Genomic DNA, 19,914 nt, shown 5'->3' on the forward strand with positions numbered 1-19,914 from the left:
GTTATAGGTTGCTTAAAGCTTTGGCTTGGGCAAAGTAGAGACATAAAGCGCAGTATCCTGGGCTCTTCTTCTAGCCTCAATGTACTCCATCATTTCAGAGTACGTTTGTGGAATGACAGAAGAAAATCCGGGTTCATCCGATTCGTAGCTCTTGGCTGGCACGAAGAAGGAGTAAATGAAGCATCCCGATTCCGTGAATTCGGGGGAAGCTAAGTCCTTGATCTTGGTGTCAACCTTCACCTGAATAAGGGTACCTGGTTCAGACAAGAATGCATCAGGGTTGGATGAAATCTGGTTTGTAGCAGGCAAGTCGAGCGGTGAGTGTTTGCCCTTCTCGACCTGCTTCTTATGAAGATGCTCAGTGTAAACCACTGTAGATGTCATTGAAAGCACCGAGCCAACAGGAACGGGTGCTTTGAAAGTAGTGGAGTCCAACGAGACGAATCTGGCATTAGCACTTGAGAATGCTGTAGCAGCACAGTAAGCCAACTCGAAAGATTGTCTCAATAAATAGCCACCAAAGATCATGTAGGAATGTCTGTTTCTGTACTGTGGTTGCATAATTAGGGTGGAAGAAACGGTGGAGTCCTTCATGAACTGGACATGCTTGGTGAACTCAGGAGTCAAGTTCTTGGAGGCATTCCACATGTCGTGAACAAGCCTATTCTCTTCATCCGTTGGCTGAACAACACCCTGGTTCTTAGCTGCCAACTTTTTTCTTGCGTTGAAAGACTCGGCTCTTCTGTAGTCCAACCACTCTTTCTCGCTGACAGGAAGTAGTCTGTTGATAGCAAAAGACTTGTGGGTCATTGGGTTACGGGCGACAAATGTGAAATTGGCAGTCAAAAAGACGTTTTCATTTGGCAAGGTGTTGGCATCGATGTTTTCAGGAACAGAGCCTTCAAAAGAGTAGCCCTTCACTGTAATCTCCATGGAAGATCTACCGGTCCAGGTAACTGTACCGGCAAGAACGAAATTGTAATTCTGGATCTCGTCAACCTTCTTGACCATGTAAATTCTGTCAACAGACGCGGTGACATTGACAGGTTCAGCTGGCGAACAATGTCTATAGGCGATTCTGCCTGCCAAGGCATCCAAGTCCTGAAACAATTGACCCATTCTCAAACGGCCAAAAGCATTGATGTATGTGTCACAGAGCCACTTGTCATCCTTGAAGGGCAAAACAAGGAAGGAAAATGAGTCTGCTCTGGTTTTTTCACCCACCTCGGTTGTCTTGGGATCGATGTATGAGAAGGAATCAAGCACCTTTCCTTCAGCCAACTGCTTGGATCTTTCTCTCAAAGCGTCCATCCATGTTGCAGTGTGGTATTGCTTGCTTAAGTCTCTGGAATCGGATATGATGGTGGCGGAAGCATCGGCCGCTTCAGCAGGGATGGTGGAGCCAGCCTCGGTATGTTTCTTCATGGTGGTACCCAAAAGCTTTTTTTGCGTGATAAGACGCAGGGTCGATCTATATAGGAGGGAAGGTCTGGATAGTCTGAACATTGATTTCTGCACCCGATGACACAGAAACGGCAGAATCCAGAATTTATATAGAAGTGACTAAGGTGTGGATTACCATTGGGCTAAGCGCGGTGTATGGGTGCGGGGCGATAAAGTGCCCGGCGGTGCTCGGTTGGAGATAACAGTACCAACAAGTTTCTCGTACATGGGAGGGGCAGGAGGGGCAGGATACGAAACGGTGTTTTGGGTTTTTCCCGGGCTGTGTGAGATGACATGCGGTGAAAGTTCGGTACATGATCCGAAATTCACCGGGGTGCAACGCTGAGTCTGGCTGCGTGAGGGCCTGGCTGGGTCAGACGCAGTACTGACAGCTTTTTGGCATCTTGTGTTTGGGCTGGGCGTAGGCTGAGAGAATCTGGAATCGGAAGGCAGTTGGCCGATAAGATAAGCTGGCGTAATTTTAGAATTGTAGAAGATGTCTGGCAATTTATATCTACTCCTTTTTAATTGTTTTGTTGAATGTAAGAGGTTGTGGAGCTGTTCTGGCTCAATAGATAAGTTGGACATCACAGTGCATCAAAAAGTCAAAGTCGGGCTCTGTGCCAGGGGTGTTGAATTGGATCGTCCCCTCGATCTGTGATTATGTAATGCGTACCATTTAGGTTCTTTTTCTCTTCTTTTAATTTATAAATGCATTTACGGGCATGCGAGTTGCAGCCACTGAGTCTCACTTCGCAGTCTACAGACAAAAACCCCCAAGCACTGCGAAAGCTCCCATCCAGCCTCCAACCACACCCTAAAACTACCCAAAATAAACGATAAACTCAAAATAAATGCTTATTTACATTTCTACCCCATTTACCAATCAACCCTCCTAATTCCAATTCCTTTCCTTCACGCTGAACCCGGTTTTCCCTCCCCTTCATCACCCCAAACAACCTCCAGCAAGGCCCTGAGAGAAGTCCGAATCCGAAGCGATAGGCTGACAGCAAAGGTGCGAAAAAAGGCGGCATTACCCAGTGCCAGGGCACCCGGAACTGCACCTCCGAGCGCGAGCTTCCGCTCCGGTCCTCATCGTTCCGTTCTGGGTGCGGTTTCCCAACCAAAAAATCTAAAACCACCTCTGCAATTTCGACTCCAGTTCGCTTCGTCGCAATTCCCCCTAATAGAAGCTCCACAACTGTAATAAGATGTCCAAGTTGTCCAGTGTCGCCAAGACATCCATGATGGCGGTTAGAGCCAGCGCAAAGAACTCCCTGAGATTGGCTTCTGCTGCCTCCGGAACCAAGACTCTCACTGTCAGAGATGCCATCAACTCCGCTTTGGCCGAGGAATTGGACAGAGATGACGACGTCTTCTTGATGGGTGAGGAGGTTGCTCAGTACAACGGTGCATACAAAGTCTCCAGGGGCTTGCTCGACAGATTTGGCGAGAGAAGAGTGATTGACACTCCTATCACTGAGATGGGTTTCACCGGTTTGACCGTCGGTGCCTCCTTGGCCGGCTTGAAGCCTGTTTGTGAGTTCATGACTTTCAACTTTGCCATGCAATCTATTGACCACATCATCAACTCTGCCGCCAAAACCTTGTACATGTCTGGTGGTAAGCAGCCATGTAACATCACCTTCAGAGGTCCTAACGGTGCCGCTGCCGGTGTTGCCGCCCAGCACTCCCAGGACTACTCCGCCTGGTACGGTTCTATTCCAGGTTTGAAAGTCATTTCCCCTTACTCTGCCGAAGACTACAGAGGTTTGTTGAAGGCTGCCATCAGAGACCCCAACCCTACCGTTTTCTTGGAGAACGAGATGCTTTACGGTGAGTCCTTCGAGGTCTCCGAGGAGGTCTTGTCCCCAGACTTTGTCCTTCCTATCGGTAAGGCCAAGATTGAGAGAGAGGGTTCCGACATCACCTTGGTTTCGCACACTAGAAACGTTGGCCACTGTCTTGAGGCCGCCGAGACCTTGAAGGAGAAGTACGGTGTCAACGCTGAGGTGTTGAACTTGAGATCCATCAAGCCAATGGACGTTCCTGCCATCGTCCAGTCTGTCAAGAAGACCGGTCACTTGGTTACCGTCGAGGCTGGTTTCCCTGCTTTCGGTGTGGGCTCTGAGATCTGCGCCCAGATCATGGAGTCTGAGGCTTTCGACTACTTGGATGCCCCAGTCGAGAGAGTTACTGGCTGTGAGGTGCCAACCCCTTACGCCAAGGAGTTGGAGGACTTTGCCTTCCCAGACTCTGAGATCGTCTTGAGAGCATCGAGAAAGGTCTTGGGTTTGTAAGAACAGTAACCCACCACCATGTCATTGAATAGAACGTCAATTACGTAATATAACGAAGCCAACTAAAATTGTAGATCTTTGCCGATTATTCTGTGCATATTTCATTTTACGTTACGTTGTTGATTTTTCACAAGAGCTGCAAGGTACCAACGCGGGGGCTGTATCAGCGCGGATTCGATCTCTGATACACGTTGAGAAGTTCTACAACACATTGTTTTCCGACCAACGCGATCCAAATTTAGCAAAAATCTGTGTTTTTTAAAAATAAAACGCAATGGACGTCCATAAGCGAAGCCACCATCCTTCAAGGTCGGAGGACTTGAGCAACGAGAAGGAAATCTTAGACGAGGCCACCACTTTTCAGCGAACCCGTCCGGGGTTTCAAGAGGAAAATGATGGCCTTCTTCCCACAAGCATGCCAGGGGCACCAGAAAGAAAAACCAATCACTCGCTTCCAAAGAAAGACGTCAAGGCTTTTATCATTCTTGTGATATTGTACACCCTTCAGGGCGTGCCCGTCGGGTTGGCCTTTGGCTCTGTTCCATTCATTTTGAAGTCCAAGCTCTCCTACGCCCAAGTGGGAGTCTTCTCCTTAGCATCTTATCCATATTCATTAAAACTTCTATGGTCTCCGATTGTCGACGCCATTTACAGTCGGAAAGTCGGCCGACGGAAATCCTGGATCATTCCCGTGCAGCTCGTCTCGGGAGTCACCCTTCTTTACTTGGGTTTTATTATAGACAAGTCGATGGCCGATCCGGCCCCGAACTTGATAAAGATCACAACGTGCTTCTTTTTGTTAGTGCTCTTCTGCGCCACTCAAGATATCGCTGTCGATGGATGGGCTCTCACCGTGTTATCGCCAGAGAGTCTTTCCTTCGCTTCAACGGCCCAAACAGTGGGAATGAACTGCGGCTATTTCCTGAGCTTCACAGTTTTTCTTGCCTTGAGCTCACCGGAGTTCGCTAACAAGTACTTGAGACTGGTACCTCAACAAGATGGGTTATTTGGACTTGGAGGCTACCTCACGTTTTGGGGCTGGATGTACATCTTGATCACAGCTCTTCTTGTCTTTGTTCCAGAGGATCCTCCCCATTTAGCCAAGCACAATCATGAGAAGCTTAACGCTGAACACTATAAACATGAATCAGCACACAATAGACCGCTTGACAAGACAAAGCAGTACATGCAAGATTTGTTGCATGTTTACAATTCCATGTATCAAGTCTTGAGGCTTCCCAACGTGCAAACGTTTGTTGTCATTTTACTTTTTGCTAAACTTGGGTTCCAGGTCAATGAAGCCGCTACCAACCTCAAACTCCTCGAGAAGGGCCTTTCCAAAGAGGATCTTTCAATAACGGTCCTTATAGACTTCCCTTTTGAGATGATTTTTGGTTATTACTCGGGAAGGTGGTCCTCTGGAAAGAGTCCTTTACGTCCATGGCTATTTGGCTTTGCTGGTCGACTTTTTGCGGCTTTATGTGCTCATATCATCCTTCTTTTCTTCCCCAACTTGCATGGAGAAGCTGTTCCATTTAAATTATTCCTCCTCATTATATTCCAGCATCTTCTCAATTCGTTCATGTCGACAATACAGTTTGTGTCGCTTTGTGCATTTCACACAAGGATTGCAGACCCTGCAATTGGCGGAACGTACATGACAACATTGAATACTTTATCCAATTACGGAGGCACCTGGCCCAGATTGATCATTCTTTACTTGATTGATAGGCTCACGGTCGCTCGATGCGAGAATGTGGCTCGGCCCTATGACTTATTGTCCGAGGAGCAAAAGAGAGAATGCACGCAAGCAGGCGGGTCAGTCGTTCTTATCAGAGATGGCTATTTTTACACAAGCGCAATCTGCATTACTTTAGGAGTTATCATATGGTTTTGGGTCAAGAAAAAGGCAAGATATTTGCAGTCACTTCCCCAAAGTGCTTGGAGAGTGAACAAAAACGTCAAATAGATTTATTTATCGAAGTGAATTTCATAGACATCACGAGCTAAAGCTGCATAGAATCAATTAATGGTGAGCTATTTCAATAATCGAAGGTTCACTGGGTTAAATAACATTAGCTCGAAGCTTAGTGTCGCGAATTCGCGCTTCTTCAATTCAACCTACTACTTGAGATGATTGAGGTAAACGCCAACGACAGGTTGGGAAAAAAGATCAAGGTGAAATGTCTTCCTGAAGATACTATTGGTGACTTGAAGAAGATTCTTTCGATGCAATTGGGTACCACACACGAGAAAATTGTCTTGAAAAAGGGACATCAGATCTACAAAGATCACATCTCCTTGGACGACTACGAGATCAACAACGGTTTCAATTTCGAGCTTTACTACGGTTAGATTCGAAGTTTATCATATTCTATGAGTCATTAATTGGTCATGAGAAGAGCGCTAGCAAGGTGCTCATGCAAGAAGTTATAACACAATCGGAGAACTGAAGGAAATGCTCAGAGAAAGTACTCGACCAGAGTACGTCCGCGGCCATTGAAGTATGCGCTGAATATATCCTTGCTTGAGTTGAAGCTGTCAGAGCTCACACCGTTCACACCACGTCCTTCGATGGTGTCCTCGTCATTTTCAGGAGACGCTTCGAAAACATTGCAGTACTGGCCGGGCAAGATGTCTTGAGGATGGCTTGCCTTGGATGTATAATTGGAATGCGAGATTTCCAAGACACTGGCACGGTTTCCGCATCTGTAGCAGTAGTTGGGCGCAGACCAGATCGTGAGGCACATACCATGCCAGTAGCTGACAAAACCTTCATTACAGAGTTGATGGGCCCGAACCAATTGGGAAAGGTCGTTGTCATGATTAAACTTTCTCATCACGTCATATCCAAATAAGTAACCAGCACCTCTAGGAGACAATTTGAAATCCAAAATTTCAGGATCAGGGTCCGACCAGACCAAATCAGCCATGATACCATCGTGGGGTACCTCTTTGAACCTGTCTATGGCTCGAATCTGGTCGAGAAGCTGACACGAAGGCGAGAGGCCTCCGTGAGTTGCGAAAATCTTCCCGTCTATGGTTGCACCTAAGGGAAGGTAGTCGAACAAATCCGTGATATACTGCCACACTTTGAGGGAGCCATTGTATTTGTTCAAGACTTCTGTGTAAAACCCATAGTTCGTCGTGATGGTTCGGGATTCGTGGTTGCCTCGAATGAGAAACACTCTTTCAGGATATCTTAGCTTCAACGCTATTAGAAGCGAGATTGTCTCAACCGAGTAGTATCCTCGATCAACATAATCGCCCAAAAATAAATAGTTGGTATCAGGAGGCGACCCGCCCACTTTAAAAATTTCTAGTAGATCGTGAAACTGACCGTGTATGTCGCCGACCAAAGTGCAAGGGGAAGATAGAGACATGATATTGGGTACGCCTAAAAGCTGGCTCTTGAGTTGGTGACATAGCTGCAGCACAGTCTCCTCTGGCAAGATTTTTGGCGGTTTATGCTGAAGAAGTTGCTCTAGGCAATAATCTAGATCCAGCACGGGGATCAGGAAAGGGATGGTCATATATATTGGAACAGCGTTTTCGGATGAGACCAAATCAAGATTACCGAAGCGAACCTCGAAACTAAAAAGCAGATCCGTGCACCAAAATCTTCTACGCGCCTTGGCATGGCTGCAAAATTCTGGTCCGAGAAAATGAATATAAATATATGCCTTGCTGAACTATTTAGCTTCAATGGCCTCTTTGATAGCTGTGGACAACATCTTCAAGCCTTCTTCGATAGTCTGCACGGGGATGTTCAACGCAGGAACAATTCTGATCACATTACCACCAGCAGTGATCACCAACAACCCGTACTCACGAGCCTTCTCTACAACAAGTCCACTGTCAAGTTTAGAGGTAAGTTGTAAACCCAACAACAAGCCTTTTCCCTTGACGCCCTCGACATGATCTGGAAACTGCTCCACAATTTCTGCAAGCCCTTTCTGGAAAAGTGCGCTCTTCTCGGACACTTCCTTCAAGAAGTTCTTGTCACTGACAGTTTCCACAACATGCAAGCCAACGGCGGAACCCAAGGGGTTTCCTCCGTATGTCGTACCGTGGTCACCCACAGACAATGCCTTTTCTATCTTTTCGTTGGTCATGACGGCACCAATTGGGAAGCCGTTTCCCAATGCCTTTGCCATGGTGACAATGTCAGGGTGGGCTGTCGAGGGCAAGTCACAGTGGGCCCATAACAGCGAGGTCCGGCCTAGTCCACACTGAATCTCGTCATAAATAAGCACAACATCGTTCTCCTCACACAATTGCTTCAACTCTATCAAGAACTCTGGTTGCACTACGTTCACACCACCCTCACCTTGAACTGGCTCGATGATCACAGCGGCCGTCTTGTCTTTGTTGATGACTTTTTTGACGGATTCAATGGAGTGTGGGTCTGCGATGTGTACGCCAGGGATCAATGGTGCAAATGGAGCCTGGTACTTGGGGTTTGCAGTCACAGACAAGGCACCCATGGTACGGCCGTGGAATCCGTTTTCAAAAGCAATGATCTCGGTTTTCTGCTCATTGATTCCTTTGGCATACTTTCTAGCGAATTTAAGTGCCGCTTCATTGGCCTCAGTGCCAGAGTTACATAGGAACACTCTCTGTGCGTCTTGCATTCCATCAGACTCAATGGTTCTGGCCACAAGCTTGTTTGCCAACTCACCAGCAGGAATATTATAGTACAAATTGGAACAATGCATCAAATTCAGTGCCTGAGTTTGGATGATTTTTGAAACTTCCTCGTTGCCATGGCCTAAGCATGTCACGGCAATCCCGGCTGTGAAGTCGACATAGCGTCTGTTCTCTAAATCGAAAAGATAAGAGCCCTTACCTCTTGCAATGACAATGTTAGGTCTAGCGTATGTAGTGACCGTGTATGGCTTTGAAACATCGTCCACGAATCTTCCTGTTACTGAATGTGCACTTGCATCAGCCATGGGAACAGAGTAGAACCGGCTTGTGGTTGCTCCATTTTTCGATAACAACGATGAGAGGACCTGCTTGGTCGACCTTTTGGAGGAGGAGGATAGTATTCTGTACATTGGAATTGGGTAAGTAAAGAAGACCACTTGGTATTGAGATTAGATCTATCGTAGCGAAAATTTTTTGCACCGCGCTTAGGTGACTAACACTTGCCTATTTCGTACAGATAACATTTTCATCAGCCGTTCAGCACCTATCGATATCAATGGTGCTTTCTACCTTGCTCTCTTTATCAAAGGTCTTGAGAGCGTTTTGAAACACTCGGTTGACCTCAAAAATCATCTTCGACTCGTCATCTGAACTTGCTCCTTTCATAATAATCTTCACACCGGCGATATAAAGCTGATGATTAACTTTGGTGATGAATAGATGCTCCAAACTGTAAGCTGGCTTGAAAATGTCAAGATCCTGAATATGTTCCGTAACAGAGCTTTTGAGGACCTTGTAGTCGTATTCGGAATAGGGAAAGGAAATCAAAAGGATTCCGCCCAAGGTTGTCACCAATTTCCATCCAGCATAGCACAATGTAGAGGCCACTATCAACGTCGAAGCTTCATCAATATCAAACTTGATAGAGGTTCTAAAACTTTCGGGTAGGAACGGAACGATGAGGAGGAATGATGAATAGAGTAGCGTAATAAGACGCATGGGATTGTGGAGGAAAGTCGAAACCAAGTTGAAAGCTTTATCCTTAATCAGAGGCGACTTATCAGCCAAATTGTCCAAGTAGCCATCGAACTTCTTATTTCCCTGGCGGTTCGTATTATCCGTGAGAATCTCAGATATCTTGTTTCCATCGCAGATGATTGAAGACGTCACCCATGTCATTATTACAACAAGTGCTACCACAGCTTCGTAGGCAACTGGAGAGCTGGACTTACCAGAAGACTCGTGTATGTGATGCGAGCCATGTTCCGCAGGTTCGGAATCTCCAGAAACAGCTAGGTTGACGACCATCTCTTCAATGAAGTGGGACACAAGATCGCATCCAACCATCACGAGTGACGTACTCAAGCCGAAACCGAGAAGAACTTCAAGTCTGCCGATTCCAAAAGGATATGAGATGGAGGGCTTTTTCCAGACATCAAAGTTGGATAATACATCAACGGCTGCGACAACAAATGAGCCTAGCGAGTCGTAAAAAACAAGATGAGCAAGGGTGGAAAATGCTGATTCACCCAAAAGCGTACCTGCCACAAATACGATCACAGAGGTCAGGAAATGAGCTCCGGCCAATGCCACTTTGTATTTCTGTGAGACAGTTGCGGAAGTCCACGACTCCCGCCAGTTGGGAATGGGGTATGAAGAGGGTATAATGTCCTGGGAAAGTGCGGTATCGGCAATTGGAACTGGTTCTTGGAACAAGTTCATAGACACCGAGGAATGTTTGTATCTGTGACCCTTACGATGGGCCGGCTTCACAACGAGCGAAGAGTTTGAGCTGTTAGAATGCATCATCGGCATATCTTGAGGTTTGAAATTGAATGGACCGCCTCGCACTGGCGAAGAGCCTCTGAGTCCCTGTGGCCCTCTCACGGGTGATTGACTAGTGCCTCTAGAAGACTTTGAACGCACAGGTGAAGTTGAGCGAGACCGAGCTTTCCTGGACTCTGACGAGGGGGACATGAAGCTAGGGTACGGGCTGGCCATTGAAGGGCCCTGAAAGGAGTTTCGTTTGTGTGACCTGTAGGACCTGAACTGTCCATCATCGTCGTTCATGCCGTTTAAAGACGACGGGAAGTAGGCAGATTTAGGACGCTCTGCTTTTGAAGGTTCTTTCATGTACGAGCCTCGGGTATTAAACAGCTTCAGAATCGGAGACATAGCAGAATATCTCGCAGCATTCGTTGCACCTTCTTGGTATGAAGTTGGAGTGCTCTGACGGATATAAGCATCAAGTTTTTGATCATAGTCACTGGAATTGTGGGAAACGACCTCACCTTCATTGTTTATTGACGGTACATTAAGGCTAATGTCCGGTGCTTTGCTGGGTGTATTTGATGGTCTCGTGTCAAGAGATTCTGTCGAGAAGTTGTTGCTGAGGAAAGAGAGGTCTGGTATACCCCCATTGACTCTGCTATGCCTTTTCTGCTCTTGTTCATGCATTGTCAGACTCGGCTGTGTCGGTAGATCTGCCTCCCACTGCCCAGAAGGATTTGTATCAAGGCTTTCCTTGTTCATTAAATATACAAGAATATGTTCACTGCGCGTTGGTGCAAGCTACTTAATCTATTACCGCGCAGGTATGCTTCCAAAAATGCAGACCTGAAGCACCTGTGCAAATCGTGAGGCGTGTAACTCACGGAACGTTCTCTTTTGTTGTGTAGGCTCTCAAAAGGGCTAGATTGATGCAGCCGTCGTTGATACCGCCTCCTGTTTCCTCGATGAGCTGAACGCTTCGTATTGTAAACGGCCAGCTTGTGTTCTCGTCACGGCTCAATTCACCAAATGGACTATCAAATGCGCCCGACTCACGAGAAGATGCTAGAACGAGGGAGTTGTTATTGAAGGATTTGATATCGCTCCTCCGCAGAAGCTCATCTCTGTCTAACATGATGAGACATTCGGCGACAGCCCCTTCATCCGTTTGAATCGAATGATTTGTGGGTTCAGGAATATCGAGAATTGTCAGAATAGTAGAAATCGATTCTTTGGGAGGCCGTTTCACCCGTTCATTGGATGACGGCTCATCACTTGCACCCTGGTCAGATATGCTTTTAGGAATTGAAGGTGACTCAACAGGCACACTTTCGTCTTCTTCTGCTCTTAGTGTGAGCTGTTGGGTTAAAGAATTCTTGAAAAGATGCAATAAATCGTAAAGAAGGATTTTCAATCTCTCGTTGCTGTGCATCATGAATTTTGTATTGAACAATCTCACAAGCTGATGAATGAGTTCAAAGTGCTGCAAGTCGAGTTGCATCATGAGGTCAATCAAAGATCCACTTTGAATGATGATGATTCGCAATAGGATTGAAGTATTGTCCAGTAGCATCTTCGCTAGTTCATTGCTACCATCAAACCCCTCCACACATGATATGAACTGGGAAATATAGCTTAAAAGATCCTTATAGTCAGAAGCCGACAAATCAATTTTATCGACAAAAGAATCATTGATCTTGCTAAAAAAGTCTTTGAAAATGGGCGTGAGACTTTCGGGGGCCAGATCAGCCGAGGTAATCATGGACAAGCTTTTGTTTAAAAAGAGACTCTCCATCTGCTTGAACACCATTATACGGAACCTCAAGTCGCACAAGTTGAAAAGCTCCCCAAAGAAGGATGCGTTGAGGAAGAAGTCCTCTCGGCTAAGTAACGGATTCAAGATGGCTTCAACATCGTCGTTCTGTTGCGCCAAAATGGAGATGATGACTTGCACGATCGGTAAGTTAAACTCGCTCATAATAGGGACAATGGATGAGATTTTGGCAGACTCGAAACCCGAAGAGCTAACGCCCAATAAATTGCTCATAATATCAAGCATCTCCAGCTGGTTGAAATGTTTCGTGATTGATTGAACGGTTTTGACTGGGTGTTGAACAATCATACAAAGAAGCTCACCTCGGAATTTTAAGCTTGTGTTGTCGTATGGTAAATTGGCAGTTACAACAATCTCAATGGAAGCCTCAAGGTGATTCTCCTTGTATTTGAGTCTCACAGATTGGAACAAAATAGACACAGATCGTGACAAGATCACCGGGGCAACCTCTTCAAATAAGTCATCTCTCAATCTCTTTTCATAAACTGTTGGTGCTGATATGTTCTGAATGGTAGAGAGCAATGTGTCGCAAGTCATTAAGTCTAATGCAAGGATGAATTTTGTAACAAGTGAGAATCTTTCAATGTCGAGATTCTCCTCCATCAACTCCTTCAACGCAACACCAAGGTCGTCTTCTTTGGAGGTTTCTTTTGCCTTTATATTGGAGATCAACTTGAAAATCTGGATCTCAGTCTTTTGCCCCATGTCTTTTTCGATGGATCGTAGCAAAAGCTTTATCTGTGCAATCGGCAGCTCGGCCGTAAAGTAATCCAAAGTAACCCCGCAAAATGAGCATAAGTCTTCGGTGATGTCTTTGTACTCATCGGCAGTGAGAGACCTTTTTTCGAAGGATTCCAATGATTGAACTTCCTCTATAATAAATTCGGTTTCGTAGGACGACTCGCTGCTCTTCGACTCATTGAATTCAGGTGAGGTAGAGGCAGGTCGTCTTCCGAGAGAATTCGCTTCACTAGATTCATTCGGCGAGTTGCGCCGTCTTATGCCTGGACTTTGTAATTGACGACGGATGTGTTCCCACAAAGGCCCAAATTGAAAGATGTCGGTTTCACGAGATAGCAAATCTCTATAATCTTGCACAATGAGCTTGAATATGTCCAAAGACGCCGACGGAGACTCTGAAGAGTTCCCGGCAATGAACTCAAGCAAAGTTGAATGGTCAAGAATGAGTCGACTTATGAAATAAAGGGAATCCATGTAAAATATCAAAACCTTATTCTCATTCTTCAAGATGAACTTGATGAACAATTTGAAAAATGCTGTAAGGTTATTAGACTTGATGAAAAGTTCGTAAACAAATGCCACGACATCAGGAGTTATGTGAACCAACTTGGACGCCTTCGATATAGACGTCTTGAATTCAGATGTGAACCAGTTCATGACCATGAATTGGAGGCCAACATTAAGTTCACTGATACTCTCGAAGACGCCCAGATCTGCCTTCCCTATTGTGTTGTTCAAGATATGATCCAAAACCCCTTCCCGGAGAGTTCGAGTGGCTTGCTCAAATAGGCCGATGAAGTCAATTTGTTCTTTTGCCCATTTCTTCAAAATATGATCGCATTGGCGATTGTTGAGGAGTGGAAGGTTTTGAAGAAGCAGAAGGTGGAATCGACTTTGAGGGTCAAGGTCATCCAGCCTTTTCTCATCGGTCGGCTTCGAGGATAGATAAAAAATTCCACTAGCTATGAGCTTTCTCAAATATGCAGATATAGTAATAATTTTAAGCTGATAAAGCTCATTGACGAGAACGTACAAGTTGGTATGTGATAATTCGGAGGATGGAAGCTCAGCCAAACAGAAAATACTCTCCAAGATCTCATTTTCCAACTTGATTCTCAGCTTAACTGAGGACTTGCCTGTAGCTTGTGTCCCATGCATCTTAAGCGCGTTACAGACACTGATGAGTTTCTCCTTAGAGACACCCATATCGCGATAAGTGGATACGCACCAGAAGATCATCGCCTTCAACCTGATACTTTGAGGTTGAGCTGATCTTGCTTTATTTGGAGATCCGGGGGTAAAAATTAAAGTGAAAGCCTCTCTAAGCTTTTGATGATCTAATAGATCAATAAGCTTTAGCACGTCATCGTTGGACCTGTGGATATAGGCATGCGAGAGCGCTTGCTCATGTAGAACAACGTTTGGTGAACCATCTTCTCTCGCAGAAGGGGACGTAGAGTCGCCACCGCAATTCACTATCAAGCTTTCGTTTCTAAACTTCAAAAGTGCCAAACTTTTTTCGAGAAGAGCTCTTTTAGGTGGATCATTGTACAAGTTGGAGCTGTTGATGATATTATGCAAAACATCTCCAAGCACAATCCAGGAAGAGGGAATTATGAAAGAGCTCGAACTTTTGTGAAACAACTCGATAATCATCTCAGACATGAGACTCAAACACTCGGACTTGATTGCATGCGGTACCTCAATTCGTGCAATAGTGGGCTTTTCGCTCAGGGTTGGCAACTTGCTCACAATGAGATAATTTAAAAGCAATGATTCACTGAGATGCTTGCGTAGAAAACTTTCAGCGATAATATCCTTCCAAAAGACTCTGATGAAAATTAATGCGATTAAGAGTTGGCCGAACTCGGTCAATTGCTTGCTCAAAACGTCAAGATACTTCTGATCCGCATCACTCGTCTCACTCAAGTCGATTTTTTGTAGTTCTGTTAGTGTCAGGATATCAAGTGTACCAGTGAAGTGATCTTCTTTTATTAGCCTCAAGATCAACGTTAGGAAAAATGTCTTGTCGAGAAGCTCCTCGATGTACATTGCCAGAACATACAGAATCAAATAATTCATCCTCTCTTGGAAGCGGATCTTTAGCTCATGAGAAGACACCGCTTTCATCTCTTTGGAAAATTTCAAGACATAGTCTGCAACCTGTTGCGTCCACTCTTGCAACCAACGTCTTTCCAAAACATCATTTGATCTCGTGATCGATGAGCTATTTGCCAGTGTCAGGGAATGTTGTCTCACCAGCGCTTTCTTTTTCACCAGAACCAACTCGCTGAACAAAGAACATTTCGTGAACCAAATAGCTCGAGAAATAGGAACCTGCCGACTACACATGGCGTCAACGAGAACTTTATTTCGCAAGCCATGCGGTATTCTCGACGAAATTTTATGCAATGGTTGATCGGGATTGGCCAACTCTTTGAGCCATGCTTCCTTTTTCAGTGCTGTTAGTGTCACACGCAGTGGGATCTTAAAGCTGAATGAGCTTGCTCTGATCTTATTGATAACCTCATCTCTTGTTTTGTAGGACTTAGTCAAATGCTGGGAAAGCTCACGAAGAATACTGTTGCAGTTCTTAGATGAGGAGAAGACCGTCTCTTGCACAAGGTTGCGAGCAGAGTAGTACTCATTAGAGACCCTGGGTGTTTCAAAAAAACCCTTATTCAAGTAATTCAGATTTTCAAGCTTCTTCGTCAGATCTCGATCTTCCTCCCATGGAGAATAATCTGGAAACGTTTTTTGGCTCAATGTGTCATCGAGCGGGTATATCGTCACCGAGGGCCTGGGCATGCTGTATTTCATTGCAGTAATTGCATCCTTCACAGAAGAATTGTGGGATCCACGTTGCCCACTTGTAGCCGGAACGCTCCGAATCCGGCTATCTGTCATTGAATATAAAATGAAACCGAGCGATTATGACGTTATCAATGCTCTTCAGTGACGGTGATACATACGCACTAAGTACCTGTGCGCATGTACCATACTACAGTATTGTGCAGAATCCTTTGCACGAGATGCTACATCCATCATGCGAGTCTATTCGATTATCATACTTCTAATCAAGTGTAACTAAAACTTACCACTCATCGTCGTCATCTTCTTCGTCGTCACTGTCGTTACCAGTTGCACCTTTACGTTTCTTCAAAGCATCAGCGAGAGATCCTGCCAAAGTGACATCTCCACTCTTTTTCGCTAAAATTGCATCAGCCAAGCCATTTCCTAAACCATTTCCGGAGGAAGTTGTTGGGAGCATTGCTGGTCTCTCTGACGAATTTGCTTGTGGCTCTGAAGCAGTGGCTTGCAGTGCTTGAGGTGTAGGAACACTTGGGGCTTGAGGGGCAGGCTGAGAGACGTTGTTCGAGAACAAATCAGCTGGAGGGTCAATCTCTTCCATGTAATCCATTGGTGACCATCCCTCGTACGTCTCATCCAAATCCTTCACAAGACCCCATTTGCCGTTAACACTAGCAACATAAACCACACTATCCTTGACCAACGCGACCGAGCCTGCGACCGAGCCATCATAATCGAACAAAACACGATAGGTTGGAAACTTTGGTTGGCGTGCTGGTTTGGATGGTGGTGCTGGAGGTGGCGGCGGTGGTTGAGGTGTAGAGCGCTTCACCTCAGGAGCCCTCGTCGATTTGGCAGGAGGCTGAGGAGCTGCTGTTTTCTTGACAGGTCTTGGAGGAGGAGGTTTAGCCTGCGACTGTTGCTGTGCATTTTGGCCAGCCTGTGCGATACCGGGTGGCGCTGGTGGCGGTCTCTTCAGCTGTTTCAATCCAGGTTGAGTGTGAGTGGCTGGCGGAGGGACGCTTCTGGGTTGGGATTGCTGGTATGCGTGGGCAGCTGCCAGCTGCAGAAGAGCATGAGATCCATTATTTTGAGTACTGTGCAAGTTATTGTAGTTCTGCGCATTTGACCTCATTTGGGCACCTCTGTTGTAATACTTCTGATAATCGACAGAAGTTGCTTTAGCACGAGGCCTCTTTGGATTTCTGCTTGAAGCCGGCAAACCTTGTCCGACAGTAACGTTACCAGACTTATACGTATCACCATGTGCAGAGGATGCTCCAACGATAATCTTCACGGTATGCATCTTACCAGGCTTCTTTTGATATTCGATCGTGGGACCAATCTTCACCGTGATACCTCTGTTCAACTGCTTCAAATGAGTAACCAATTCCGTCTTGAAGTCCAAGCTTATGAAAATATCTGGAGTAGCCGCAGACGCCTGGTGCATCGAGACTGCCAACCAGTTGTCCAGGAATGATGATAACCCAAGATAGTTGATACCATTTATGGGCAAAGTAAACTCCTTTTGCAATGCAAGACGTTTCTCCACCACCACCTCGGCGACAACGTACAAGTTCGAGTTCGTGAGGATGAAGATTCTTGGAAGTCTCTTAGATGACCGGCCAAATTTAGACAAAAGAATCTCTCCCTTCCCGGAGAAGACGACATACTCATTAATGCCGGCTTGAGATACGACAAATCTTCCGTAACCGCTTGGTTGATTGCAGCCAAGATAGTCGCCCATGTAAGCTCGAGAACCCAACAAAGACATTCTTCTTCTCTCCTTTCTACCTCCAAGAATTTCAGTTCCCTTGTCACGAAGCTGCTCGAACTTATTACCATGCTTCTTTGTCCTCCAAGCTGTTTGAATAACTTTAGCGGCATCCTCCTTTCTCTTCATGTACCGTCTCCAAGCCCTTTGAATTCTGGCGGCCATGTTATGCCAGTATTTGTCCCTCATGTCCTCTAATGCAAACAAGGTCTCCGGAGTCTTGATGAAAACCTTGGTGGTTCCCAATTGGTATTCAGTGGGAGGAATATGACAGGACCTGAGAATCTCTTTCACAGCAGTGATATCGTCGCCATGCCAGATGTAGTCACCAGCATAACCCGTTTTGGGAGATAACAAATAGAATCTTTGCACAAACTTATCAAAAGTGGTTCTATAAGCGAATCCAGCTCTTCTGATTCTCACGTTCTCTTTTAAACCCAAGTATTTGATCTGATGCAACACTTGCTGGTTCTCGTACTCCTTAGGTCTTTTGGTTTGGTTGGGTTTGATTGTTCTGATATACGAAGGCTGGCACTGAGATAATGTATCAACCAAAACGTTTGCACTTTTCTTGATTTTATCAGAAGCAGTCTCGGGTCTCTTCTTACTATCCGTCACAGCAGCGAGGAGCTGTGGTGGGAAAAGTTCAGCGGTGACAAACGCGTTCGATGAGGTTGACAAGACTTCAAGAAGGTCTCTCAACATATTGTCTTTGTTTTTGTCGGTCATGCCAGAAACCTCGTATGTGACATCACCGGCGTAGTGCTTGATGATAAACTTACCCCTTCTATCTTCGAAATGCTTGTTACTAGCACCAACCATGGACAATCTTTGTGCAAAAACTTGGTCAGCGGCATCGGAGTCGGCATGGGCTGTCTTAATGGAATCATTTAAGGCTGCAAACAAACCAGGTTGAGGTCTAGTGGCCTCGATCAAATCACAGACAACCTTATTATTGAAGTACTCGATAGGAGTCCATTGAATTTGTTCTTGAACGTACTCTTCTTGCTCTGCTTTCAAAGTAAGCTGGATGAAGATCTGCTGTAATTTCTCGTTGACATAGTTGATGCAAATCTGTTCAAACGAGTTCTGTTCGAAAATTTCGAACCCATAAATATCCAAAATACCCACTGATTTCTTTTCGTAATTTTGAGAGGGATCCTTCAACGATCTGTTCACTCTCTCCACGATCCATTCAAAAAGATTGTTGTAAATTCCCTTGGCAAGAGCATCCCTCAGCGCAATAGCCTGGACAATATTCAAAGGAACGTGATATGTTGAACCTCTTCTCATACCGTGCGAGGTTTCAATAATTCTCTCGACAATAGCTTTCTTCAAGAGTTCTGCGTCAACTTCCAAGAGGTAGGCGACAAAATTTGTCACACCTTCATCTCTCACAGCCGCATTTCCTTCTTCGTTTTCCACAAATGAGATGTTACCGATCCAAAGGATCGCTGCTAACATTCTGAAGATGTTGTCTTGCTCGACTTGCTGTAATCCGATGATATTCATTGCATTCAACGTTTCTGAAAAATCCTTTCCATCATCTATGCCATCTGCAGATGTACATCTTGCTGCCGAAGTATAAATGTAAGTTTCAGGACCTTGAATTCCGTAAAGCTGCTGATATTGTTGAGGACAGTGCTTCGTAAATTGGTAAAAAATATGGAAGTTTCTCTCATTGGTGATTTGCTGAACAACTCTTTGTTTCTCCAACAAGTAGTTGGTGATGTGCGCAGCAATGGGTTGGTAGTTCTGAGGATTGAAGTAGATTTCGAGGTACTTTCCGTGTCTAGAGGAGTTGTTGTTTCTCAATGTCTTAGCACAACCAAATGATTCCAACAACGGGTTTGTCGCCAAGACCATATCCTTGATTTTACCAATTCCTGACGAAGAAGAGCTGCCGTTGAGTTGGTCATCCACCGACACGTTTGCAATGTATTGCATGATTTGCTTTGCAGCTTCGGTTTTACCGGCACCGGATTCACCAGAAATGATGACACATTGACTGTCGCCATATGACTTCAAGTTATAGTACATCGCTTCTGCAATGGCATAAACGTGCGGGGGTACCTCCAACCTATTCTTACCCTTGTACATGTTCAATGTCTGCTTGGTATATATGCCGAGGTCTTGGAATGGATTGACAGAAATAAGGACATGGCCAATGTATGTGTAGATGGTACCATTCATAAATCTTTTGTGTAAGTTTTCATTGATGGACTCGTCGGAAATCTTCGACAAGAGGGTCAAGTCCGAGACACCCACCTCTTTCTTCTTGTGCAAATCAAACTCAGCCTTCTTGATCCCGGATCTTGCAGGCGCCTCTTGTTGCTTGACCTTGGAACGGCCGCCTCGTTTAACAATCGCCATCTTAGAGCTTTACTCCAATTACAAGAGGTTGTGGCGTCAGTCTTTTAACGAGTAATGTGAAGTATGATACCTGTCCGTTGCGAGTCTTAGCACCTGCGGCGGGTAGTGTATAAACCGGTTGCTCGGTGCTCATATTTCGATTTAGAACCCGATATATAGCCGATCCTGGAGGGTGCATGCAGAAGACTTTTAGATAAGACAACGGTAAATTTTATCTC

At 45.4% G+C, this 19,914-nt stretch overlaps 6 protein-coding genes across 6 annotated transcripts; 2 read left to right on the forward strand and 4 right to left on the reverse strand.

Annotated features, from left to right (window-relative positions):
- Positions 1–12: 12 nt before the first annotated feature.
- On the reverse strand, positions 13–1,425 carry C7M61_001812 (uncharacterized protein; the record flags this gene model as incomplete). The annotated part of the gene is made up of 1 exon (XM_024857210.1): positions 13–1,425. One exon carries the CDS (start codon positions 1,423–1,425, stop codon positions 13–15), a length of 1,413 nt encoding a protein of 470 aa, XP_024714346.1.
- Positions 1,426–2,654: 1,229 nt separating this feature from the next.
- On the forward strand, positions 2,655–3,743 carry PDB1 (pyruvate dehydrogenase (acetyl-transferring) subunit E1 beta; the record flags this gene model as incomplete). The annotated part of the gene is made up of 1 exon (XM_024857211.1): positions 2,655–3,743. One exon carries the CDS (start codon positions 2,655–2,657, stop codon positions 3,741–3,743), a length of 1,089 nt encoding a protein of 362 aa, XP_024714347.1.
- A 274-nt stretch (positions 3,744–4,017) lies between these two features.
- Positions 4,018–6,098, forward strand: C7M61_001814 (uncharacterized protein; the record flags this gene model as incomplete). Its single annotated transcript, XM_024857212.1, has 2 exons — positions 4,018–5,565; positions 5,877–6,098. 2 exons carry the CDS (start codon positions 4,018–4,020, stop codon positions 6,096–6,098), a joined length of 1,770 nt encoding a protein of 589 aa, XP_024714348.1.
- Positions 6,099–6,205: 107 nt separating this feature from the next.
- ARG8 (acetylornithine transaminase) lies at positions 6,206–8,803 on the reverse strand (the record flags this gene model as incomplete). The annotated part of the gene is made up of 2 exons (XM_024857213.1): positions 6,206–7,151; positions 7,437–8,803. 2 exons carry the CDS (start codon positions 8,801–8,803, stop codon positions 6,206–6,208), a joined length of 2,313 nt encoding a protein of 770 aa, XP_024714349.1.
- Positions 8,804–8,930: 127 nt separating this feature from the next.
- On the reverse strand, positions 8,931–10,568 carry C7M61_001816 (Zn(2+) transporter; the record flags this gene model as incomplete). The annotated part of the gene is made up of 1 exon (XM_024857214.1): positions 8,931–10,568. The coding sequence occupies one exon, from the start codon at positions 10,566–10,568 to the stop codon at positions 8,931–8,933; it is 1,638 nt and encodes a 545-aa protein (XP_024714350.1).
- A 475-nt stretch (positions 10,569–11,043) lies between these two features.
- MYO5 (myosin 5) lies at positions 11,044–19,696 on the reverse strand (the record flags this gene model as incomplete). The annotated part of the gene is made up of 2 exons (XM_024857215.1): positions 11,044–15,538; positions 15,837–19,696. The coding sequence occupies 2 exons, from the start codon at positions 19,694–19,696 to the stop codon at positions 11,044–11,046; spliced, it is 8,355 nt and encodes a 2,784-aa protein (XP_024714351.1).
- Positions 19,697–19,914: the final 218 nt, after the last annotated feature.

This window comes from Candidozyma pseudohaemuli, assembly GCF_003013735.1.
Source record: "Candidozyma pseudohaemuli strain B12108 chromosome Unknown scaffold00003, whole genome shotgun sequence".
NCBI lineage: Eukaryota > Fungi > Ascomycota > Pichiomycetes > Serinales > Metschnikowiaceae > Candidozyma > Candidozyma pseudohaemuli.